Source organism: Pipra filicauda, unplaced genomic scaffold, assembly GCF_003945595.2.
Source record: "Pipra filicauda isolate LSUMZ 115617 unplaced genomic scaffold, ASM394559v2 scaffold107_size2268652_pilon, whole genome shotgun sequence".
Lineage (NCBI taxonomy): Eukaryota > Metazoa > Chordata > Aves > Passeriformes > Pipridae > Pipra > Pipra filicauda.
Window position 1 is genome coordinate 2,089,242 of NW_024103518.1, and position 26,846 is coordinate 2,116,087.

Genomic DNA, 26,846 nt, shown 5'->3' on the forward strand with positions numbered 1-26,846 from the left:
AGAATGTTGAAAGCCAAAGAGATTTCAAACTGTTTTGAGAGAAAGCAGGGCTAGAGCAGCACCAAATGCTCTTTGCTACCACTGAATTCTTTTACAGAATTCTTTTTTTGTAACAACACAGCCCTGTCGGAGTGTTCACAATATGCCACTTTGGTCACCGTTAAGTCTTCCCTTATGCTGTAAAACTACTTCCCTGTCATTTCCTATTATAAAAAAAAATTCAGACTGTGAAAAGTGATGTTTCTTTTATTGAAGTCATGTGAAAGGTAAATGAAAGGTCACTGGCACCACAGCGCAGAGGTAGCATGGGTCAGATCTCCAGTGAAGTGGACTGTTATTATTAGCTGCTGACTTGTTCTCATAATGAAGCAGTTTTGAAATGATGCTATATTAATTAGTAAGCTTTGGAAGCACAGTGTCAAAAGCAGGATCGACTGACACACTTTCCTCTCCCTAACTGCATAATCCTGTTTCCCAACATAGATCCACATCCTTCTTTAGCCCCTTGTCTATTAAAACATTTACAAGAGCTCCTGCAGCAGCGAGGCCTTCGTGAATCTCCTCTGACACCCAACACCTTTGCACCTGCTCTCTTGGGTTTCACACCCCTCCTGCTAATGCCTGATGTTACATCTCGTGCCAGTCCCACGAAGCAGCTGTTGCTGTGCATGGATTGACACTTTGGCTGGCGGCGTCGGAAAACTAACTCATCATGAGCGTTAAACGTATTCAAAGAGAGTGCAAGCCCTGAGCAAAGAAGGGCAAGGTGAAATCCTGTCTAATGGAGATGAAACCATGCCAAGCAATTGGAAAGCCATTTCTGAGGCTGAAAAATGTATGCACAGAAACGTCAGTCCTACTAAAGTAAGCTGGATTTTTCCCAGTGATTTGACAGGAAGCTGAACAGGAGCCAGAGTGTGCCCAGGGGGGCAAGAAGGCCAATGGATCCTGGCCTGGATCAGGAACAGGGTGGCCAACAGGGCCAAGGAAGTGATTCTTGCCCTGGACTCAGCGCTGGGGAGGCCACCCCTGGAGTGCTGTGTCCAGCTCTGGGCCCTCAGCTCAGGAAGGACATGGAGGGGCTGGAGCAGGGCCAGAGGAGAGCAACGAGGCTGGGGAAGGGACTGGAGCACAAGTGCTGGGAGGAGAGGCTGAGGGAGCTGGGGGGGCTCAGCCTGGAGAAGAGGAGGCTCAGGGGAGACCTCCTCACTCTCTGCAACTCCCTGACAGGAGGGGGGAGCCGGGGGGGTTGGTCTCTTTTCCCAGGCAACTCTCAGCAAGACAAGAGGGCTGGGTCTGCAGCTGTGCCAGGGGAGGGTTAGGTTGGATATTAGGAAGAATTTCTTTGCAGAGAGGGTGCTCAGCCATTGGAATGGGCTGCCCAGGGAAGTGGTGGATTCTCCATCCCTGGAGGTTTTTAAGATGAGACTGGATGTGGCATCAGTGCCATGGGCTGGGAACCACAGTGGGGTTGGATCAAGGGTTGGACTTGATGATCTCAGAGGTCCCTTCCAACCCAGCTGATTCTATGATTCTACGAAAGTAAAAATTTTCACCAGAGGTTGGCTTAATGCTGTTGGCTTCCCAGTACCAAGTTAAGTGCTTTAATACACCACTCCTCTCTGCTTTGGGGTCCTGAAAAATGCCCACAAATAAAACTCCCATTTTAACAAATCTGATAAGAGAATCCTTTGAAACTTACAAAAAAAATGTTATAGAAGATTTTTACAGATTCTTTATGGCCCCATTGAATATGACAGGCAATAGCTATGGGTGAGTTCTTCCAGTGCCTGACTGGACAGTGAAACCCTTGGGAAATTAATGTCATACAAAAATGTACATCCCCCTGATTGTATCTTTCATTTTATAATTGTCACACACATTTAAAAAAAATTGGTAAGGAAAGAAACAGGTTTGGAAGTTTACAGATTTGAAGAATTAATGTGCTGGTAAAACAACCTGATATTTTGCATTTGTATTGAGACTGCTGATGTCCTGCCTACCAGGTAATGGCTTTGGGAGGTCTTGGTCATGGATCACAAAGACAAGAAGTTACCTGAAGATGCCCAGTGCGGATTTATTTGAAGTCTCCCTACACATGTACAGAGCCTGTGCCTCTGTTCTTCCTGCTGAATGTTTTGTTTTGATGAATAGAACCGGACAGACAAACAAAAACAGAGCAAAAGAGACTGGAAATTTTCCAGCTGTTAAACCTCAAGTTTCAAATATCTGTTGAAATTGTATATAATGTCTAAAAAGTTATTTATGTCTGTTCTGGATACTGCTGTGTTTGAAAACCAAATGAGACTAACCTTAGTGCTTAATGAATCTCTAATCACATCAGCTTTTTTTTTTAGGATCACACCTGCTAGCAGATTTAAGAGACAACTATTTATAATTATATATTTCACATAAACAAAGCAGAGAAATAGCAGCATCTGTAAACTCCTGTGACCCTAGAAAACCTTTCCAGAGAGGATGCATTCCTGGACCTGTTCATCTTCGATGCAAGAAAGCTAACTGGTGACATAAAGTTTAGAGGCAGCCTGATCTGCAGCCATCACACTGGAGTTCACAGCCCTGAGGGATAAGGGTCAGCTGAAAGGTAAAGTCAGGATCCTGAACTTTAGGAAAGCAAATTTGCAGCTCTTCAAGGAATTATTGAAGACAAAGGAATTATCGTTGGGGTCAGCTTCCCATTAAGGTCTTCAAGGGACTTGTCCTTGACTTGGCAGATCTATAGGGATGCCTTCTGTAGAGCACAAGAGCTCTGCGTGCCCAGGTGTCAGTGATCAGACAAGGAAGGCAAGAGATGAGCATGACTGAGTAAAGAACTGCTGTCAAACTAAAGGGAGAGAACCAAATGCACAGGCAGTGGAAGCAAGGACAGGTAACCTGGGAAGAGTGTAGGAACACAGTCCAGTTGTACAGGTGAGGTGAAGAAGGCCAAGGTGAAGCTGGAGCTGAACTTGGCAAGGGATGCAAAGTAAAACAAGAAGGGCTTCTACAGGTACGTCAGCCAGAAAAGGAAGGTCGAAGAAAGTGTGTGCCCCACTGATGAGCAAGGCTGACAAATTGGTAACAACGGATGAGAAGAAGCTGAAGTACTCAACAACCATCTTACCTCAGTCTTCAATGGTCACCTCCCTTCTCACACCTCTCAAGTGAATGGAACTGAAGGCAGGGACTGGGGGAACAAAGTCCCTCCCACTCGGAGTAAAGGTCTGGTTCATGACCACCCGAGGAACACTAAAATAGGTACCTCTGTGGGACCTGAGAGATGCACCCCAGAGTCCTGAGGAACTGGCTGATGCGGCCCCCAGGACACTCCCCAGGACGTTCAGAAAGTCCTGGCAGTCAGGAGAAGTCCCAGGTGACAGGAAGAAGGGAAACATTGCACTGATTTTTAAGGAAGGTGGAAAGGAGGACCCTGGGATTTGCTGAGCTCTCAGCCTCACCTCTGTGCCTGGGAATAGCACGGAACAGATCCTTCTAGAAGCTGTGCTGAGGCACAGCCCTCCCAGAGAGGGGATTTGAGACAGCCAGCACGGCTTCACCCAGTCCTGCCTGACCCCTCAGTGCCCTTCTACACTGAGGTGATGCAGCAGTGTCTCTGAGAAGGGCTGCACGTCTCATCTCTCTGGGCTCCCCTCAGGCCTTGGACGTGCTCCACCACATCACCCTTCTGGCTGAAGTGGAGGGACGTGGAGTGGATGGCTGGAGTGTTCAGCGGATGAGGAATTGGCTGGATGGTCTCATCCAGAGTGTATTGAGTGTCTGAATGGACAGCAGGGAGCAGGGGTGCTGGTGGATGAGAGGCTGGACATGAGCAGGTCAGTCTTAAACTGGGCTGCATCAAAAGCACCATGGCCAGCAGGTTGAGGGAGAAGACTCTCCCTCTCTACTGTGGTGAGATCCCACCTGGAGTACTGAGTCCAGCTCTGGAGTCCTCTGCACAGGAAAGACATGGACCTGTTGGAGCAGGCCCAGAATAGAGCCACAGAAATTACCAGAGTTATGGAACAGCTCTCCTATGAGGACAGGCTGAAAGAGTTGGGTTGTTTAACCTGGAGAAAAGAAGATTCCAGGAGGGGTCTCACCCTGGCCTTTCAGTACTTAAATTTGGCTTAAAATAAAGACAGAGACACTTTGTAGTACAGCCTGTTGTGATAGCACAAGGAGCAATGTTTTTAAACTAAAAGACGTTATATTCAGTCTGCTATAAGGAAGACATTTTTTATAATGGGGGTGGTGAAACACTGGCCAGAGAGGTGGTGGATTCCCCATCCCTGAAAACATTCAAGGTCAGATTGCACAGGGCTCTGAACAACCCGATGTAGTTGAAGATGTCCCTGCCCAAGGCAGGTGGGTTGGACCACATGATCTTTACAGATCCTTTCCAACACAAACTGTTCTATGATTCTATGATTTTGAAAGGTCCTCAAGTCTGTACTTGCTTATCTCAGGACTTAGCTGAAACTTTCTTTGCATCAGAAATACGAAACAAGATTTAATTTGATCTTTTGGAAACCGTGTGCACTAAAATAGCCAGAAAGCACAAGCTTCTCATTTCTCTGAGCTTCAAAGATCAGTTTAGATAGGACTGACATGAAAATGCAAGTATACATACATATACACTTTGATTGACAAAGTATTCGTATGCTGTAACAGTCTCTGATTCCTTCCCTTTGCACTACCCAGACCTCACAAATGATACAGAAAACATTCAGATCACTCACTGGGACTGCTCAGATGTGGTACTGAACACTGTTCAAAGCAGAATAACTTTGAAAAAACTTCCTTTTAATTTATTTTCTGTATCGGAACCTTTCCTGTAAGCATTTCTGTCTTGTTGCTGGTAGCATGGAATGGCTTGTCTGTCCTGTGGCTGACAGCGTGTGCTGCACCAGGTGGAACAGAGGGAAGAAATGAAAACTTATTCATCTTCCCTCTCTTCTCATCCAAGTTCCTTTGGGTGACATCTATAGATACTCTTGGCTGCAGCAACATTATTGGCAGAAAAACAAAACCGCAGCAAAACTGACTCTTTGAAATATCACACACAGGAAAATTTAATTGGGTGATTCGGTAAATAAGAGTAGAAAGTAATACTTTCTAAAGAAAGCATACCTAAAAGTGAGGTCAGAGCAGTTTTTCTACATACTTGTATGAGAAAATGCATTATTTATAATACAGATTTTATTCCTGGAAAAACAAATTTATTGCACAGCATGCGTGAAAATATTAATAGGAACCCTGTCCAACAGCTAAAATACAAATACCAGCATCATACTAATTCTTAAATTCACAAACAAAACATACAAGAAATTTGCAAATGAATTCATCCATCAATCCCCTTCTCTCTGCAGCTACTGATATGTGGTATCCAGTATAATCACACTGTGCTAGGAGATGGACTGGATAACATGCAAGGCATGCCTCTCATGAGCATCTTAGCCAGAAGAACAGGTGCATCTCCATCCAAGAAGAATCTTCTGAGCCATGTGTCGTATCAGGGAGGATTGTGCCCTAAGCCTCTCAGTGTACCCTCCTCTGCTAAATCTGGTTACTGAGGTTGAGAAGTATCTGTTAGAAACTGGCTGTACAAATGTAACGTCATGTAGGTTGCCTTTTCTAACATTTACATTTTATTTCAATTTATATTTTCATTCAGGTCCAGATCAAGATGTTATTAATTTACAAATATGGCTAATATAGATTTGAATTCAACTGCAGATGCACAAACTTTTTCTGCCAAAGGACTTACTTTCAAGTAATACTGATCAAATATTGATGTTAACTGTAACACTTTAATATCTAAAAATGTTAGATGTCCAACAGTAGAAAAGAGAAAAATAAATTGAGGAGTAGACATTCAAGCAGAGTGCTCTTCCATAGTGTGGAATGGTATGAAATCATAAGCCTTGAGGAAGTAAAAGGTGAGAGGACACACCCTCATTTAACAGAGAATGAAGATTCTCAAGATTTAAGTTGTGTTAGAGCATCTCAATCAGAGCATACCTCAGCTTGAGATGGCTTCATTGAAAACAACAAAAAAAAATTGGTAGGTTAAAAAGACAAGAAGTACAGTCAGTACACATGCTGGAAGCCTCCTTAACAACTTACCTGAAAAGTAGTACAGGATAAAGGTGCTTAGCATCTTGTCTTTCCTGAAGTTTCCCTTATTTATAAAACAAATTCACAGACTTAACAGACACCATCACAGCCCGTGAACTTCTTATGTGGTTGACTGAAAAATTTAGGATCAGAAGCAACTGATATGCCAGAAGAAATTTATATACCTATATGGTAGCTGTCTTCACCATTAGGAACTTCAGTTCTAAATGGGTTTTTGATGACACTGCACAGGTTTGTGAGTAGTTTGCATTCATCCTCTACCATTTCCAAGCAGCAACTACAGTCTCTTGTTACATGATCCATCTCATTAAGATTTCTCTCCCTAAATTAGATCATCATGTAACATTTTATGTTTTTATTTAAAAACAAACAAACAAACAAAAAACACCAAAACACATAAACCACCAGAATTCTTTTCCTAAGAAAGCAAAACACTGAATAATCAAATAAAATAAGGGCTTCAAGAATTCTGTATTTTTTCCAACTGTCATAAAGAAAATGGGTAGAAAGGGAACAGGGAAAGTGATTACTGAAGATGTAATTCAGTCTCAGGTCTCTGATGATCTCATAATCCTTTATGGATGCATCAAAAATCGAATTGTTGGTGGAATTCAGGCATGGTTTGAATTCCAGGTTTCTTGGTGGTTTCTCAGGACTCAGCCCTGGAAACACTTGCATGCACAGTTTAGGTTTACCTGCATGTTTGAATTCATTTTCATATATCTTTGAATTCATTTTCATATATGTTATCAGTGTCTGTCTGGCCATTATTATAGGTAAAAAAAAACAAGGCAAAATTAGACTTAAATAATTTCTGCTGGGCTGCAGTTTGCCTTTATTTCTTTTGAGTAAGTTTTACACTGGAGAATACTGATATGGCTCTCATACACTTCCTTAATCTTCCCAGAAGAAACTTTTAAGGATCTGAAAGTCAAATAAAAATTTAACTTCATGTACTGGCTGCAACTTCCCCTGCCTCCCTGCACTGCTCAAGAATGGCACAGGAATCCCTTGGAGAAAGGGAATGAAAGACAATGTTTTAGTGTATTTGTTTCTCACTACTCAAATATATATTCACAAATATTGATCTTCCTGAAGTATAGTCCATTTTGCCTACAAAAGTAAGTGGTAAACAATCTCACTGTGTTTTACCTCAAACCATGAGTTTTCTGAAACTTTTTTCTCCCAGTATCTGTGGAGGAGGGGCAAGCCCACCACTGTCTTTCTGTTTTGCCCCTTTATACAGCTCAGACCAACTCAATATTTTAATATGTTTTAATTCATTAATATATTTAATATATTTTAATTCATTAAATAGTTACCTACCAATCACTACAGCCATTTGTCCGTCTGCGGTTCAAACACCAGACACCCTTTATGTTAGCAAGGCTACTGATGCAATTGTTCTGAATAGCATGAGCCACGTGGAGCACACTGAAGGCCAAACACTTTGCAGCACTTTAAATCATTTGATAAGTGTTCCTTTAATTGCATATTCAGCTGCCAAAGCTGCCCTTGCCACGTTGATTCTGGAAAACTAGTTCTATAAACTAAATCTGAAGAGCTTTTTGTAGCCTCCCTCCCAGACAACTGTAAATTGAGTTCCAGCCTCCAGAGAAACGTGCAAACACAATAGATAATGCCAAGGTTTTCCTTTTTGACCTTTTATATCATGCTAACAGGATGTTGCTTCCAGTGTTTGCTGTTACATAAAGTTGTTTGCACAGATCCAATTTTTTTCTGCAGGGTTTAAGTGAGCCATTACCCAGTAACCTACACTCAGTTTTAGTGGTTTTCAATCTCATTGAGTAGGAGACTGTCAGAAGGATGAGTAGCCTTCTGCTTATTCCAAATCCTTTTGAGGATTGTGTCTTCCTTCATATATCAGAACACATACAAGCAAAATTTAGTCACTTGAAAACCAAAACAAAGTAGCTTGGTCCCCTTTAATTTCATTTTCAGTGATATTACCACTAAACCATTATTGCTAGAAACTGCAAGGAATGTGTTTTAATCTGTCAAGAAAAGACTTGAAGACTGTAATAAAATACTTTGTAAGTCAAATAAAAAAAACCACATTGATTGTTATCTTACTTCAAATGGGAGATCTGTTATTTCCATATTTCCAGACAAATCCAGTTTTTCTAGATTCTCACAATCACCCAGTTCTGGAGGGACTGACTTCAAATTATTGAAGCTCACATTGAGCACTTTGAGGTTTTTTAAGCAGCCTGTGAGGGTAAGATAATTCAAATCAGTGCATTAACAAAAAAAAAAAAAAGAAAGGAAAAGAAAAAGAAAAAGGCATACAGGCATACTCAGCTTAGCAAAGAAAAAACTCATTATGGTGATGATGAATAAGATTAATAACTATTTTCTGCAGTGATCTCTAACTTTGTGGGTGGCAATAGAGCCCCTTAATCACCAGTGGTTTTTGACAGAATTTGAAAGGAGGCAGCAAAGTCTTGCAAAGATCTTGATTCTTCCTCTAATGAGATACTTATTAATCTCAGTTGAAACTAGGGAAGTTGGCTTTTGGTTTTGCCATTGTGGAAACGTGCCTGCTAACTGAAAAGTATCTTAGCAAGTTTTATAGAACCTGTTCATTAGGAACAGTCACTCCTACTAAAGTTACTACATGAAGAATTCTGTCTCTGTTATCCAGCATTGCATATTCTTGATTATAAAAGATAATGGATGTGTACATTTGTTTCATTATTCTCTTTATTGCAATTTATCATCCCTGGTGACTTAATTTTAAGGCCATGATAATATTCTAGGCTGCATTTAGTCACAAAGTACTTTTTTTCTTCAAATTATAGCATTACATAATCTTCAGTAAAAATAGGTTTAAAAACATCACTAAAATGCAAACTGTAGTGTCCTGAAAAAATGCAAGTTATATTGTGGTATTATCAAAGGGCAAGGAATTTGAATGTATCAAACTGCAAAGGAATCATTAAATACATAACGAAATGAGACCATTCTATGGAAAGACCTGTTGCTGTATTACATGGACAATCACAGAATTGCAGAATCACAAAATGGTTTCAGTTGGAAGGACCCTTCAAAGGTCATCTAATCCAAAGCCCCATTCAACACAACCTTGAACACTTTCCATGATGAGTCATCCACAGTTTCTCTGGGCATACTGTTCCAGTGTTTCACCACCTTCATCATGAAAAACTACTTATGTCCAATCTACATCTACTGTTTTTCAGAGACTAATAAATCTGACTTAATGGTGTCAACTGTGAACTACCTTATTTTTGTATTTTTAAACACCTAAAATAATAGAAGTATAGCCTACCCATGAGGAATAAAGTCAAGACTGCTCTTTGAGAAACTCCAAAAATTATCTTCCTCGTGACCACTACCTTCCCTTTCCAAACAAGTGCCTTGTTGCCTCTGGTTTAACTAATCTTTTCCTAATTTTTACAATTGTTGCATCAAAGTCCTTCTCGGCAGGGCTGCTCCCAACCCCTCCATCCCCCTGGCACTGCCCCAGTCCCAGATACAGCTCCCTGCACTTGGGCTTGTTAAACCTGGTAAGAGTCACATGGGCCAAGTTCTCCAGCTTGCCCAGGTTTCTCTGAGTGGCGCTGAATCCCTCAGACAGGAGTCACCTGCAGCCTGGCTGAGCGTGCACTCCATCCCAGTGTCTGCATCAGGGATGAAGAAGACATTGGATAACACTGGTCCCAGGACGGAGCCCTGGGGGACACCCCTGCTCCCTGCTGTCCATTCAGACACTCAATACACTCTGGATGAGACCATCCAGCCAATTCCTCATCCGCTGAACACTCCAGCCATCCACTCCACGTCCCTCCACTTCAGCCAGAAGGGTGATGTGGTGGAGCACGTCCAAGGCCTGAGGGGAGCCCAGAGAGATGAGACGTGCAGCCCTTCTCAGAGACACTGCTGCATCACCTCAGTGTAGAAGGGCACTGAGGGGTCAGGCAGGACTGGGTGAAGCCGTGCTGGCTGTCTCAAATCCCCTCTCTGGGAGGGCTGTGCCTCAGCACAGCTTCTAGAAGGATCTGTTCCGTGCTATTCCCAGGCACAGAGGTGAGGCTGAGAGCTCAGCAAATCCCAGGGTCCTCCTTTCCACCTTCCTTAAAAATCAGTGCAATGTTTCCCTTCTTCCTGTCACCTGGGACTTCTCCTGACTGCCAGGACTTTCTGAACGTCCTGGGGAGTGTCCTGGGGGCCGCATCAGCCAGTTCCTCAGGACTCTGGGGTGCATCTCTCAGGTCCCACAGAGGTACCTATTTTAGTGCTCCTCGGGTGGTCATGAACCAGATCTTTACTCCAAGTGGGAGGGACTTTGTTCCCCCAGTCCCTGCCTTCAGTTCCATTCACTTGAGACACATGATAGGAGAGGTTGCCATTGAAGACTGAGTCAAAAAATTCCACATAAAAACAGTCAACATATAAACAAATTTTTTCTCAGTCGTATGCAAGACTGAGCTGTTGGACAAGTAACATTCCATGCTTAATAAATGACAAAGGTTTGCACTTCCTCAGAACTAGACTGCATTTAGACAAAGAATATGTATTTTCTTCTCGAAAACTTGCACATTAGAACATTGGGAATCTAATTAATGTAAAAAGCTATTTTAGGTGTCTAGAAGTCAGTTAAAAATCTATTACTAATAGTTTTCCCTTTTGAGTTCTAGAAAATTGGATTAATGGTATGCACAAATGAAATTTCATACTGTGAGGTAGGGAGGAGACAAAAAAAAATCTCTGTGATTTCTTATTAAAGTATGTCTCAGAAGCATAGTTATTTTTAATCTTAAATATCTGGCAAACCAAAAATGTGAGAGAACATAATGAGGTACAAATATTTTATTAACAGCTCTTTGAGATGTTTCGTGAATAATTTGTGGGACAAAAAATCCTGATATAGCCTTACAAACACATTCCAGCACAAAAGCTTTGGGATCACATGAAAATGCAGTTCACTACTTCCTATGTGAATATGAGAATATATTCTGCTGGATATTTTCAGTTGTATCAATTACTAATGCACTGTCACTAATTTATATACAGGAACTGCACTGCAGCCACGTAGTCAGAGCCAGAACTGCAGTCTCACAAAGAAGACAAATAAAATCTCCCAGCTACAGCCCTGTTCATGAATTTTTCTGTTGTTCCTGACCACTTTAAGACAGACAACTCCATTCTGCAGTTTTCTCCTCTTTTTCCTTTTTTTTTTTTTACGTATTTCCCATTAAAATATTCAATATCACACAAAAAGAATCATATCAATAGCATTCTCATCTATCTCCTGATACAAGTTTGGTCTGCTCAAGTGCACAGGTGACTGTAACTAAAAGTGTGATTTGAAATATCTGAGAATGGATCCGAGTCTTTCTTCTCCCTGATTCAGAGTGGAAAATTATCTTCTAAACCCAGCAAAATAGGGACATGCAGCTCAGTTCCTGCAGGCATTTTAGTCCAGACACTGCTATTCCAGCAATACTTTTTTTGCACTGAAAATACTCGTATCACCTCCTGTTCTTTCATACCTTTACAGCCCTCTTGTGAGAACCAAAAGGAGCCCTGACATGGCTCACCATGTTAGTCTCTGCTGGATGACTTGATCTAAATTTGGCTCCAATTCTGTCTGAAGATTAAAAAATCAACAAGATGTGTGTCACAGCCAGCATCATCCATCTGTCATTACCCTCAAGTACATTTTAGCTGTGATATTTGTCTACTTGCTGCTGCTTTGTAAACAGAAAACAAAATGGTGAATATCTTGACACTTAACCTTTCTACACACCCTACCTTATCTTCTGATTTAGCAGCCTGTCTTCACTCCTTTCCTAGGCAGAGCTCCCAAATCAAACCCAGAATGATTATTTCCCTTCTGCCAATTTCGTAGCTAAGCTGACTGAAGTATGAAATGTTTCATGTTGAATCAGTATCCAAAAACTTCAAAATATCCAAGACCCTTCATAATAACATCTTATGAAAATAATTAACATTTCCAATGCACATCAGTGTCTGTCTCTGTATACATATACAGTACAAGAAATAAAAGCATAACCATTTGCAATAATACCCCCTTACACATCAACAGTTACACAAAATAAGACAAAACTTCTCTGTAATTTATGCCATTAACAGCAAGGGCGGTGTCACTGCACTAATAGGTGATCCATCAACACAGACATTCAGTAAGACTGAAAACCTTTAGTAAGTTTTGGCAAAACAAGGGCTGAACAGTTCAGTTGCACAGTTCCTGGAGTGGTTTTTTTTGTATTGTTTGATTTTAAAGTACACCAGTGAACGTGTGTCTTTTTCTGCCCAGGCTAGAATTACTGCGGTGACATAGAACTATTGTATAAATAGCATCTATGGCTTAGAAAATTTGTTGATTTCGTTATGCAGTGTCTAATGTTCAAATCTGTGTCTCTACAGATGAGTGCTTAGATTTAATGAATCTTGAAAAGAAAAATTCTGGATGTGCTTTCACATTTAAGAAGGGGATGGTGAGTGCCATAATACTGTGATTGGGGGGGGGGACTACAACAAAACAGTTTTCTGACATTCTCTGGCTCTTCCAATCAAACATTTACAGGAAAAAAAAAAGGAACAAAAACACTGAAAGGAAGAAAGCAACACCTTGGGTATAAGCTAGTAGGATAAGCATGCTGGAGTGAAAGTGAGTAAATAGGAATAACATAAAAGCTACTGATGAGCAGAAAACATATAATTTTATTGCAATTGAAAGAACATTGATTGCTACTAGAAACACTGAAACTTTCTTCCTTGTTTCCCAAGAAAGGTCTGATATGGCCTCTACATTACTCTCTACAGTGAATTAGTTGTACCAGATCAATCTACTTTGCCCCCAGTCACCAGTGGAGTTACCCAGGGCTCAGTGCTGGGGACAGCCCTTCTAAAAACTTTTATTGTTCTGGATGAGGGAATTGAGTGTCCCCTTAGTTTGCAGATGACACTAAGTTGGGTGAAAGTATTGACCCGCTGGAGGGAAGGAGGATGTTCAGAGGAATCCGGACAGGTTGTATAAATGGTTTAATGAGGTTAATTGTATAAGATTCAATAACACCAAGAGCCAGGTCCTGCTACTGGGTCACAGCAGCCCCAGGCAGTGCTACAGGCTTGGGGAAGGTTGGCCAGAAAGCTGCCTGGCAGAAAGGGACCTGGAGGTGCTGGACAAGAGCCAGCAGTGTGCCCAGGTGGCCAAGAAGGCCAGTGGCATCCTGGCCTGTATCACAAATAGTGAGGCCAGCAGGACCAGGGAAGGGATTGTCCCCCTGTACTCGGCACTGCTGAGACTGCACCTTAAATTCCTGTCTCCAGTTCTCCTCCCCTGTCCTGGTTCCAGTCAGGACAGGGTTAATTTTTGTAGTAGCCAGGAGGGGGCATGACCAGGACCCAGGGCACTTCCCCAGGGTGGGGGAAGGGGTCCCTTCCAGTCAAGGAAGTGTGGTGTGAAGCAAGGGGTCAGTAGTACCATTTCCCTCTGTTACTGATATTGTAGCTGCTTCCAGTAAATTGTTCTTTTAAAAGAAAATCTCAACTCGTAATCTTTGTCTTTTGTGCCTCCAGTTCCCCTCTCCATCCTGCCATTGGCACAGGGGAAGGGGGAGGAGGGGGTGAGTGAGCAGTGCATGGGTTGGACTGCTTCAATGGGATCACAAACTTGGGGAATATCATTCCTAAACCATGACAGCCCCTCATGAGAAGAAAGACATTGAGGTGCTGGAGAGTGTCCAGAGAAGGACAACAAAGCTGATGGAGGGTCTGCAGCACAAGTCTTATGAGGAACAGCTGAGGGAGCTGGGGTTGTTTAGCCTGGAGAAAAGGCAGCTGAAGGGGAATCTTATTGCTCTCTACAACCACCTGAAAGAAGGTTGTAGCAAGGTGAGGTTTTATCTCTTCTTGTGGACCACAAGTGACACAACAAGAGCAAATGACCTCAAGTTGTGCAAGAGGAGGTCTAGATTTGATATGAGAAAAAAAATTCTTCACTGAAAGGTTGGTCAGGCATCGGAACAGGCTGGAAACTGGTGGAGTTACCATCCCTTGGAATTTTAAAAAAACAAACTTGTGCATGTGGCACTGAGGGACATGGTTCAGAGGTGAACATGGTGGAGCTAGGTTAATGGTTGGACATGGTCTTAGAGGCCTTTTCCAATCTTAACAATCCTATGATTCTGTGATCTGTGTTTGTGCCCTTATTGTGGAAACAGACTTTAGCAGGATTAATAATATTTTTCTCCTTGGGGATCGTTTTCATTAACATTGTATAATGTTTCGAGAAGAGACAACAAACTTTGTCCTGCCTTCATTGTTAAACAGCAATCCCTTAAAACCTTCTGTTTAATGCCTTAGGGTAGCCTGTGGCAGGAAGCTATATCCTTTCCCCTTCCTTCCATACTATGTCCTCTTTCTTTCAAACCACCTCTTGGAAGGTGTTTGTCCATTAAATTCACTGGCCTGTTCAAGTTCTACAGTCAAAGTGCTGACAAAACAGTGTTCATTTTATGTCCATTATCTCCTGCTTGTGTCTTGTTTATGATCTGTTAGGGTGTTTAGATGCCGGGTTGAAACTATAAAATACATCTCAATGTCTATGTAGAATTTTCTCTATGAAATATAGTGTGAGTAGATAAATCAAAAGCATGAGTGTTGCTCTAATAGAGCACGAAAACAGTAGAAAATAGCAGAAAATTTTGGAACTGATTTCTGTGTTTCAGGATGCTCTCTATCTTCTTGTTTTTCTTAGTTAGACCTAGGGAGGTGGAGAGTTTAGCCTTTCTCTTAGAGTACATAAGGATTGACAATCATGGGGAAGGCTTAGGACTTTTGGAAAGGCTGAGGTATTAGTACACTTGGGTCCATGGGCTCAACAATGGTGAACTCATAGTGCAGGATACTCATAGTTTCCTCAACTCCCAAAGATAGCAGGAGTTACAGCAACTTTTTTCCTTGTAAGAGCAGTAAATCCCTCTCAATATCAACGCAATCTGTCAAACAAGCTTTTATATTGTCAGATCCAAAACCACAGGAGAGCCAAACACTACAATTCTTGCACACAATTCTTGCTTAAAATAACAAAGGCCAAAGTATGTAAACATTAACAATTTGTTTCTCTAAAACCCCTGATGTCATGGTGGGTAGATTTAGGTTAGATACTAGGAAGAAATTCTTCACTGTGATGGTGGTGAGGCCCTGGCACAAGTTGCCCAGGGAAGCTGTGGATGCTCCATCTCTGAAAGTGTTCAAGGCCAGGTTGGATGGGGTTTGGAGCAACATGGGCTAGTGGAAGGTGTCCCTGCCTATGACAGAGGGGTTGGGACTGGATCTTCGAAGTCTCTTCCAATCCAAATTATTCTATGATTCAATGACTCTTTGTATACACTACTTTATTAAATGAAGATGATTACCGAGGTCTTTAAAAATTCAAAAGACAGATTTTATGCAGGATTATATTTTTGATTCCATTTTACCACAATCTTATGTTTCCATTCATCTTGTTTGAGGCTTACAATTCTGTAATATTTCTATTTTTCTTAACCTGTAAGGAACATAAAACACCAGTCTACTCGAATGCAAGCAATAACTGCCTCACAGTCAGAAAAAAAAAAATGTTAACTTTTTCCCATGTTTGAGCCATGCTACATGCATGGTTTTGCATACAATTTGGCAAGTATAATTAAAGCCAGAGAGCTGTAAAAGCGTAGAGAGGACTGTTGGCTGTAAACAAGGAAGACAATTACCAGAAAATTAATAAGAATATCCACAGATGCTCATTTACCTGTAATAGAGTTAAATGGCTTGACTATAAATATTTGAATATCTTGAACTGACTTACCAATCTCCACTGGGAGATGGTGGATTTGATTTTTTGACAATTCCAGTACTCTCAGATCCTGAAATAATGCAATGTAGGCTGGAATGGTTTGTATCAATGTATTGTTCACGTGCCATTCTTTCAGATAGGTCTGTTCTTTCAGAGAATCTGGAAGCTCCTGTGAACGAAATAAGAACAGGAAACAGAAAGTGTGAAGTCAGAATTTTGTTCTGCCATGTTTCTAAACACAGCCAAGCTACAACACTTTGCCTTAATTATCTTGAGCAGAATAGGAGTTTGCCAAAGCCTCACAGGAGCTGCCTACCTTCGAAGAGCATTGCAGCTGTTTTTCACCACATATTCATTTTCTAACTTCTAATGCAATCATTTGCTCTAAAACAGAAGCCTCTCCGAAGCACTCAACCTGTTTGGTGTCTCACACATTATCTCCTTTTTCCAGATGGAGGGTTTTTTTTTAAAACACATTTCAGTGCTTTAATTCACACATCAAGATGTAGTAAAATGCAACACAGAACAGAAGAGTGAGTGTATAGAGAATATTTAAATAGGGTTTGTCAGCATAAAAAAAAAAAAAAAGGTGTGATTATGTTCTGAATACCTGCCAATGTTTCAAATTTGTTTGGCAAGATGGAACAGAACCATCTCAGACAGGATACACACATACCACCTTTTGAAAGTCTTTTTCCAAAAAGAGTTACTTAACTTCTTAAGTTGTTACAGCAATGTTCAAAAAATTTTAACTAGATTTCTTTAGGAAGACTAAAAATACTTGATTTTTAGATTGGTCCACAATTGCAAGTAATTCTTGATTTAGTCACGCTTTGCTTTCAGAATTCCAGTATTTTCGAAATACACAGGAAAAAAATGCTTCTGAGTAACTTTCAGACTATTCTATTTGTCAAAAATATTCAATGTAGCTGAAACTAAAAGTCATAAAGCCTTCAATGCTTACAAAATTGTTTTAGTTAATTGGTATTCACTTCAGATGTGCATGTATTTGTTTGAATTATGTCGCCAAATCCCTTGAACTTGAAACAGAAAAAAATCAATTCCTAAAGGTGAAGGTCAGATCATTTACACTCTGCTTTCTTAAGCATCACATAATTTACCGGTCTGTCCTGGGTTTTATAACACTGTGCACTGGTAACATCTGGAACCAATAGCCTGGAAGAGGTTCTACCATTAACTTTGCTCCATAAGAAGCGATGTGAGAGTTTCAGCCTTTGATTCCTTTATGACTTTCAGACTTGTTTCCTGCACATGAAGTATATGACAGTAGGAACTGCTGTTTTTTGTGCAAAGGATATTGCCTACTTTTTCTTGTCTTCTAGATTTCATAGATCCTCCAAAACATTAACAAGGGTAATGCATTTTAATTGGGTTTTTAATTAATGCTGAATTTCTGAACTAGGAATAGTGCTACTTAACATTTAGCTATATTAAAACATCCAATTGTAATTAAAAATATACTGGACTCTTGATCAGAAGCTGTTCTTTGTTTGGTGCTTGCTGCCCCTCTTTTCAATTCTTTCCAAATTTACACATGCAGATCCTTAGCCTATGTTGATGTAGTTCTGTCGTGCTACCTGCCCTTCCATATTTGATATAGATCATTTCAGGTCTTGCTTCATTTCCCAACTAGGTGTATATTTCATTGTGATCCATCTTCTATGTTTGTCACTTTATGGCAATTAAAAAAATAAAATGCCTGAAATGCCCCAGGAATGACAATGAGAAATCTCTCCAACATTTTCGGGTTAGTTTCCATTTCTCCACTTTCATTGCTGCACCTTTTTCTGCAGCAAAATAAAGTAATAGATACCATTAAATTAAGCCAAAATACAAAACAAAAATTGCATATCATTAATGTATAATTTTATTCTGAAAAACCTTTATGTCAACATTAAAGGGTAGTTTGAGATATCCTGTGCAGCAACTAAATACATTCAGACACAATTTCAAAACAATGGAAAGAGATTCCATTCTTCTACCAACTGCAAACTTACTTTTCTTTCTTGAGATTATTTCTTTGTACCATACGATCATATTCACAATTTGCAAACGCAGGCGGGCGAATACTTTGCTATTATGTGGTTTTTCAACATTCTCCATTTTACAATGCATTTATATTTGTGTTGCTGAAACATAAATTGATCTGATATTTTGCTTCATTTACAAAGTAGATAGGGATGGGAGCTGGAATTTGCACAAGCTCTGCGTTTGCTTTGCTCTCTGATTCCCTTGTGTTCTTTTGTAATCTTCTGCTGCCATTCTAAAGCTGGCAGCCTGCTGATAAATTGCTTCATGAAGACTGACACTTGGAGGATAGCCAGTCTTTTGCCTTTAACAGCAAAACAATACCCTCAAACTTGTTTGATTTTTTGAGAGAGGAAAAAAAGTTTTAAAAGGAAACAAATAGCAAGCCTACAACAATTGCTGATTATGCTATTTCTAATTAGGAGAGAATTTGCCTGCTAGACGTGAGCCTGAACTAAAACTGTGATCAAAGTTCGGAGAAGTTTCACTTCTGTTTCTTTTCCAGCTCTGTAGTTTTATCTGTCGTGGTTTCAATCCAAATTTCCCACGTCTTTAACAAGGTTTGAAGCTTGCTCCAGGAGCTCTCGCTGCAGTTCCCCAGCAGGGCACCAGCACTGTCCCCACCTCCATGGCAGGGCACTGGCACTGGCACCAAGCCCCAAAACATGTTCTTCACCCAGTGTGCAAGAGGCCAATCCACACAGAGGCAAATCAAATAAAATACAGCTGTTTGATTTTTTTTTTTACAGTTCTGCACAGAAAAGGATGATGAGGTCAAGCCATAAACATTAACAATTCTATCAACAAGTAATTTATCCTCCTAACATCTGGACATCACCCCCAGACTGACACTTGGAGGACAGCCAGTCTTCTGCCTTTAACAGCAAAACAAAACCCTCAAACTTGTTTGATTTTTGGTAGAGGAGGAAAAAAAAGTTTTAAAAGTAAATTAAATAGCGAGCCTACAACAATTGCTGATTGGAGACAAAGGTCCCATGACCCAGAACAAGAAGATGACTGAAGAAAAGAAGAAAGCATGTTGAAAGCTGATAGGTGTAAAGATGGGCATTAGTCATTAATAGGTAGAAATATGCATACTGTAATTTTATAGGGCCAAGTATTTTTTGTTGAGAGGTTGAAGATGCTCAGCTCACAGACCAGAAACAAAACTAGTTCCTCTATAAGTAGAGGTTTGAAACAAATAATAAATTATTCTCTTGCTGACCAGGGAGGGTGTCCGTGCCTCAGCCACTACACTTGGCCAAGAGGGAGAAGGAGTGGAAAGATGACAGAGACCAAGGGCTGTTCCAAGGGGAAGAAAACAGAGACCAACCCCTGGCCCATGGAGAAGACAACAGTGACCTGAGGATGAAGAACTCTGAGGCCTCTCCAGCCTTGCAGAGCTGGCCCCAGAAGAAGAAAACACTGACCAGTATTGGGGTACTGGGAATGAATGTGCCCCTCTCACACGAGGAATGGGCAGAGTACTTGGACCCTCAGCCAAGGAGCTGGAGCTGGATCTGGGGCAGTCCAGAACACATCTCCTTACAACTTGAACCCGCTAGTGCTTTACTTGGGCACAGGTATGGAGTCAGATGAGGAGGGTTTTTACCAAACTGGAGAAGATGTGAAGAGGGATTGTCTCACAAATGCCACTTGCTGGGAGGACAACTTGCTTGCATGGAACAGGCAGCTGATTGAGTGTTTACAATGCAAGTCCTCACCTATAGCTGTGCCCATGAAACGACTCTCCCTCTTCAGGGGACTCAGGACCCTGCACAGGGCATCCTGGTGCCCCCTCACCATGGCACAGCCAGAGCAGTGGTGTCCTCCTGCCAGCACCAGGCAGGTCCCTGGGGATGGCAGCTGGCCCTAAGCCTGTGCAGCATCCCTAGAATCCCAGAACATAAGGGGCTAATGTATATGTCTCATACACCAATATCCAAATGGCTGTGGAGCCAACCAAGGATTGTTGGTAATAAACAGGGATTGTTGGTAATAACATGGCATGGCAAAGAACAAGATGTGGGGGTGTATATTAATATATATATATATATGTATAAGTAACTAACAAAACTGCAGAATTGTTCCAATCCATGCAACCAAATTACTGTTTAGAAGGCTGGAGCCCCAGCTCCTGGTTGATGACTGTGCTCCCATTACCAGGACTCACAGGGTGGGGCTCATGGTTAGCACAAATTGGAATGAAGTTGTTAATTGGTTTTATTTTATTAAGGACTGCAATGGCATTGTTTGATATATGATTTCTCATGTTATCTCTTCTGCTTCATCCCTGTTTTCTCCCTCTGTTCACTCTGTGCACGAATGTGGAGGAAGAGAGCTATCAAAAACCATGACCACTGATCAGTGTTTAAGTCATGGGGTGGTGTAAGGAAAGGGTTAAAAACATTTGCAGCATATGCCTTAAACAAGTGCTCAGTCATGACTATCTTCTGGAGGAGAGACTACCTCTCTCCTTCTCGTTCTCTCTCTCTTTTCCCTATACACTTATGCTGCAAAATAAAGTTGGTATTGTTGGACTGACATTTGGTCTCATTTGCACCTTAATTTGGGCAGAGGACTTTAACATCAAATAGTAATTTACTAATAGATGTTTGTGAATTTTTGTGAACCCTCTGGCTTTTGTTATTCTTTCAACCATGAGCATTTACAAATCTTGGATGTTTCCTTCCCTCCCCCTAATGTTACATTTGACATTAAGATTGTTTAAAGTAGGTGTGCATCCAGATCCTCTTCTTAGGTAAAGCAGCCTGGCCAAGAACAGTCCTGCTTTACATTTGAGGAGCATCAACAGCTTTCCTCTGCCAATATTGATGTCACACATTAAAAAATTTGTTTATCCTGAATGTTTTCTGAAAAGCATTTAAAATTCACCGATTCACTAGAGAATAAACATTCATTAGTTAGTAGCAGAAAGTAAACACTCAGAGGGGAAAAACAGAGTTAAAGTGATTTCATTTAAAAATTCATATGAATATTCATGGCATTATTTTGCCTCAGTTTCTAGTTCTAGTAGCAGTGCTCTTTCTCTGAAGTACTAATTTAATTGAGTAGATACATGTTTATGTCTACAAAGGTTCTCAGTTATGTGTTTCATCAACTCTGCATCATTCTTTCCCAGGCATCTCTTTCCAAACACAAAATTCAAAGGTCCCTAGTCCTTATACAGCTGTTTTTCACAGCAGGTTTGCCTGGAAAACTCTCAGATGACAAAAGTTTTTTCTGAAACATACCTCAGGAATATGAATTACTTGTGGCACTTTACACCATTCTCGTGCCGTCAAGTCACAAGAGTTTTGCAAACAGAGGAGGATTTAGGAGGCTCAGTGCTGGGGCAATGCAACTGGGTTCTGACCACTTTTTATAAAAAGACACAAAGAGAAAAGCCTGTCTGATTTCATTCACTGGTTGCATTCAAACATCAGTCTGAGATTCTATGATTTTGAGACAAGCCCATTTGTTATTACACGCCCTTTTCTTTCCTAACTATTAATTCATTACTGCTCCCAGCTGTCAGAAATGCATCACCAAGGGAAGGCAGCACTTGAGTCATAAATATTTGTCTGATAGGTAAAAGGGAGGCAAGGATCCCTGAACCTTAAGGATGCTGTCACACAGCCCCGTGGTGATGGAGCTCTGACAGACAAAGGTAAGACAAAGTTATCAACCAAAACAGTGCCCAGGTTACACAAGGACTTTCAGATTCAGAGGGACTTACTGAGTGCCTGTTCTTCAAGCACAAAGGCTTGATGCTAATTCTGCTGACAGTGATGTTGATCTATAAGGAAAAAGGGATCTGCACAAACAGAATACAATTCCTCAGAATTCATACACTGCAAAATTAAGCCCCAGTCTCTTTAGCTACTACCCTGTGCCTATTTGTCTGGCCTACTAGTTGTTGTGTGAGCTTTGAACTTTTGTGTGAACTGCACAGAACATTGTAGTATGTAGTTCACTGTTGCAATCTAACGTATTCTCCTGCTTTCCTGGCATCAAAACAATTTTAATTTCCGTACTAATCACTCACAAGATTTGTCCAGTGCTAGCTGCATCCTGTAAGACTGTTCTCCTTTCTTCTAAGACAACCTGATTTATACTTGCATCTTCTTATTTTCAGCCTCTTTTCACTGATCTCCCTTTCACTGTAACCCTGTTAAAAGTCCAAACTGAACTGCCTCCTTGAACACTGTGCCAAAATTCCTGGGCTTTTAATCCATAAATCACTCACTATTCATCCTCTTCACATAAATATATATATCTAAGGAGGCCTATAATCACTAACACATCCATACACTTAAAATTAAAATGCTTACCAGAAAGCATTTAGGGCTAATAATAATGAAATTATTACCCTGTTTCCCCCCACTATTTTGTTGCTCCTGAAGAGGTTTATCTTTCCTCAGGTATGTTAAAATAATTACTTTACAAATACGAGGAACAGTAGGTCTCCACCTAATGAAAATACATTATCATTTCAATGACATTTGAGAGGAGGGAAAAAAGTGGTAAGAGGTCCTGAAGGAAGGAATTCCTCTCAGTAATTCAAAATATGTGACCTGCTCTGATTTTCTCCCTCACAAATGTTCTCAGAAGGAGGTTGGATATTATTTTCAAAAGTGCATTTTGCAGATTATTTTCAAAATATTTGCCCAGGCTACCCCAATCCCTTTTTTTTGGGTAAATATTGCTGCTCTGGCCAAGCTGCTCTGGCCAAGCAAGATATCCTCAGAGATAAAGAGACCACGTTCTGTAGGTGCCAGCCAGCCCATGGCTGAAGCACTGCCAAGGGCACTTGGTGCATCCCTCAGCTGCTGGATTTGTGATTGGTGTCAGTGAACTTAAAGGTCTTTTCCAGCCTAAACAATTCTATGATTCCACCACAGAGTGTTTTACAAAACCCTTTTATAACCTCCTACTCAACAGTGCAGAAACAGTGGGACAGATGCACTGTGGATATGGAGCATGAAGCAGCAGCTCCTTTCTAACCTGTCTACATTTTTACCATCTAGGTAGCATGGGAACTGTCACACTGAGACCTGTGGGAAGAGTGTGGTAAAGCCACTTGCTCTGATCTTGAAAAATCCCTGTGCTGAGGATTACTCCTCTGAGACTCAGCTTCACAGCATCCAGAAAAAGAACTGGCATAGCCCAGAAGCAAGCCCTGTTCTCAAAATTAAATCTGTAAATCATGACAGTAATCTACTCAGATTTAGCCATCAGCTATCTAGAGGATATATTGCTGCTTCATTGATGGGAGGAAAGGGGAAACATAATAGAAATACTTATCAGCTAAAAGTGAGATAGAGGATTCAGCAGCTAGTCCCCAAATGGACAATTTAGAGGGCTCTGATGTTTGTTGCTGCCAGTGGTAAGTGGCCAGTCAACAGCAAACCCAGCTGTTCATGTGCCCATAAATTTGCACAGGCAATCCCAGCTCTGACTCCTCCCTGTCTCTGAGTGCTCACTCACTCAAACTTTCAACTCATATATGTATTTGTGTGCAAAACACATTCAGAAAACTAAGCCCCAACTGACACCACAGCTCTCAGCTACATCACGTACAGACTTCTCTGAGAAAACTGACATAAATCCACAGATTTTTTTTTCACATGCAGATTGCCAGCGCCGGGTTTACAATCTGAAAACTCGTTTTGCCTAAACGCACTTCGTTGCGAAAAAGTAATAGGGGGAAAGGGTATCTGAGACTCATGTCTGAGTCTGCCTTTGGTTTAGAAGCAGCAGTTGAGATTTTAAAAAGCAAAGTAAGTGGTATGATTTGTAAAACAGATATAAATTTTACAAAATTTCCGCAATGAAGTTCTCTTGGAACTTTGTCAAGCGAATTTTCACAATTTTTAAATAATTTTCAGCTCTTACAGAGTGACTTTGATTTTGAAGGAGCATTGGTCTCTAAATAAAGCAGCTTTGATTTTCTCTTTGTCTGCAGACACTTGAGCTATGACACGTTATGTTGTTGAAACACATACAGTACACCAATCTCTCTTAAATGTGATTTTTCAGAATGTCAGGTTAAAACTAAATGGTCTGGAAAACAGAACAAAACACTGATTTTGCTTCCTAACGTAAAGCCTTCCTTGTGGTGACAAAGCAAAATTTTAGCAGTTTGCCAAAAGCCAATAAGCAACGGAAAAGTTTAGTTATGCAGCTCTCTGCTCCCCGATGCACTGAAAAAGAAAGCACCTTCATATTCAAGATCAAATCTAGGATAAAGTTACTTTGAAAGCCAATCCCCCCCAAAAAAAAAATTGTTCTAGTAAAATGTAACCCTCTCATCAATCAACTTTTTAACTTTTTATAATGAAAATTTGAAAGATATATTTCAAAATTATAGACTACGCACAAGTCAAAATTATAATTTAACTTTATTATTAATAAAGTAGTATTTCTTCAAACTACACTTCAGTCAAAGCTTTTACAGCTCTAGAAAACTTCAGACCAATGCTAATCCACCATTTGCTTAATTTTAAACTGGCAATAATTCAGAGTTTACTTGCAAGCTACTGTTTTACATCAAACAAAACTGCAAGTAAAAAGTGGGTTTTTTTCAGCCAGACCATTGTGGATTGATGCCAACATTACTTTTGAATTGAGCAGAGCTTGAGAAAGTGTTATCGCAGCATTGGAGCAAGAATAGAGATCTCTGATCATCAGCAGACATCAACAAGCCAACAAAGCTGAATATTTATTATTTTCATCTCTTTCCACCCACTGGGGAATTTTCAGAAAAAGACACCTTATTGCAGTGTGAGTGCTCACACCAAAATTTTTGAGAGGGATAAATTGCACGTATCAGTAAAGAACTTAAAATATCCACGCCTCAACACTAAACCACTAGTTCAGGCTAAAATAGGAAATGCTTTTGTCACTTCTAACACTGTGAAAAAGCAGCAACTTCATATGCATTGAGAGAAAAAAAAAAGGGGGAGGATTAAAAAACAGAGTGCTAAGCTCCCCAAACTCTTTAACAACAGAAACATATTTTCCACTGTATTTACCGTCCACTGTTCTCCAGAAAGCTGGAAAATAAACTTGTTTCTTTCCTTATTCACTTCATCCGACAAAGCATGTATTTTCTTGAGCTGAGGATTCTTTCCAGAAGTGTCCAGGTTCTTCTCACTGGTGTCTACAAAGCCATTTTTGAGGTATTTTGATTGAGGAATACCTTTCTTACGGCACTCTAGTATCAAAGTCCATTCCTGTTTTATCCTGAAATAGTGCCAAAAAGGGTTTATGTGAATCAGCTGAAACAAAAGTATAACAGCTAAGTCTTAAAGCCTGATCTTTGTTTCCACAAGTACTTAACAAATATAATTATTTATCTCAAATATTGATGGTTATTTAAAAAAAAAAAAAAAGGCACATTCCTGGAGTCCTGCAAAGATCTTGTAGACACACATATAGATTTCAAATGAGCAGGATTTCATTCACTGACTACAAAACAGTGACACCCAGAGAATAACAGAAAAGTGGAGACTGAGCATACTGCCATGAAAAAGAATTGTTTTCATGGGATAGGAGATACATTCTCACAGAACAAGTTATATGCATAAACTAAATGAACCTGGTGACGTATGCAAAAGTTCTACCGTGGAAAAAAAAGGTCATTTTAGAAAGTAAGAAGTGCTCTTTTTTGTTCCAGCATAATGATTTATTTTCATTTTCACACCAACATCTTCTTAGAAGGTAAAGGTCAATGTTATCACGTGCCAACTAATTTCAGATTCCATTTCAGTGTAACTTTAGGTTCACCTCCAAGGCAAACTTTTTTCTCATAGAACTGCAGGTGCAAAGTCAATTTGATCTAATTAAGCATTGTCAAAAGCACGTGCTTTTTAGTTCTGAGAGATTTATTTCAGCTTAGTCAATTAACGAGCAGGTTGATTAAGTGAAGCAAGCCTTATTTACACCAAAATAAGACTCTGCAGAGCCCCTTGCACGAGGGGCTGATCTCACACTTTGAATCCCTGTTGTATGAGACTCATTTATGTGATCTCCACCCTCCAGCAGAAATTTTAAGCTAAAGGACTGAACCAAACTGACAGCTGAAGGAGGACACAAAGTTCAGGATAAAGTGCCCTTAGAGAAGGTAAAAAATGTCATGTCCTGGAAAGAGAATCACAGGCAAGTTTGTAAAGTTCGAGTAGGGAGTAGCAAAAATTGTACAGGTACTCCCAGATAATGATGGGACTTTGCTTTACAATGCTAAGGTGTTAAAAAATGGCACATGAAACAGAATCACAAGAAGGATCTCCAAAACCTTTTGTGGAAATAAATAATTTTTGGACACTCATAACAAGGTGTGAGATAGAAACTGCAGTGCAGAACGTGCTTACAGGAATATAATAGAACAGATTAAAAGTCATATTTGTCTCAATGCTATCAAAATAAATCTTAAGAGGTCAAAACTGCATGCCTAAATAGGAAAGGTGTTATTGAGACAGCTGGATGCACTCTGGCACTCACAGAAACCTCAGGGGATGTTAGAGAGACTTGAAAGCAGAGAGTACAGCAACAGCAGAGACAAACACACAGCACAGGCATGTGTTGCAGACACTTTGTACAGTTTTAGAAAATACATATGACCATTTGTCAGGGAAAGGAGCCTGAGAGACCACTGGAGGACAGTTTCAAGGAGCAACACAATACACATGGGACTGTACACCAGTCTGTACACCAGGGAACTGTAAAAAGCTTCTTCAGTAATAACAACTGCAGTATGTTCCCAAGTGACATCTTTATAAGGAGAAAATTCCTTCTAAGCACCTTCTAAGAT

The 26,846-nt window shown here is 40.5% G+C and overlaps 1 protein-coding gene across 1 annotated transcript in view; it reads right to left on the bottom strand.

The window, feature by feature from the left end:
* The window catches only part of LRRC2 (leucine rich repeat containing 2), a 51,756-nt gene that overhangs the window by 16,315 nt on the left and 8,595 nt on the right, over positions 1 to 26,846 (bottom strand). The window contains exons 2-4 of the mRNA XM_027725449.2: positions 25,069 to 25,279; positions 15,995 to 16,151; positions 8,233 to 8,369 (exon numbers count right to left, since the gene is read on the bottom strand). Coding sequence (XP_027581250.1) covers positions 8,233 to 8,369; positions 15,995 to 16,151; positions 25,069 to 25,279 — 505 coding nt within the window. The remainder of the gene's footprint in view (positions 1 to 8,232; positions 8,370 to 15,994; positions 16,152 to 25,068; positions 25,280 to 26,846) is intronic.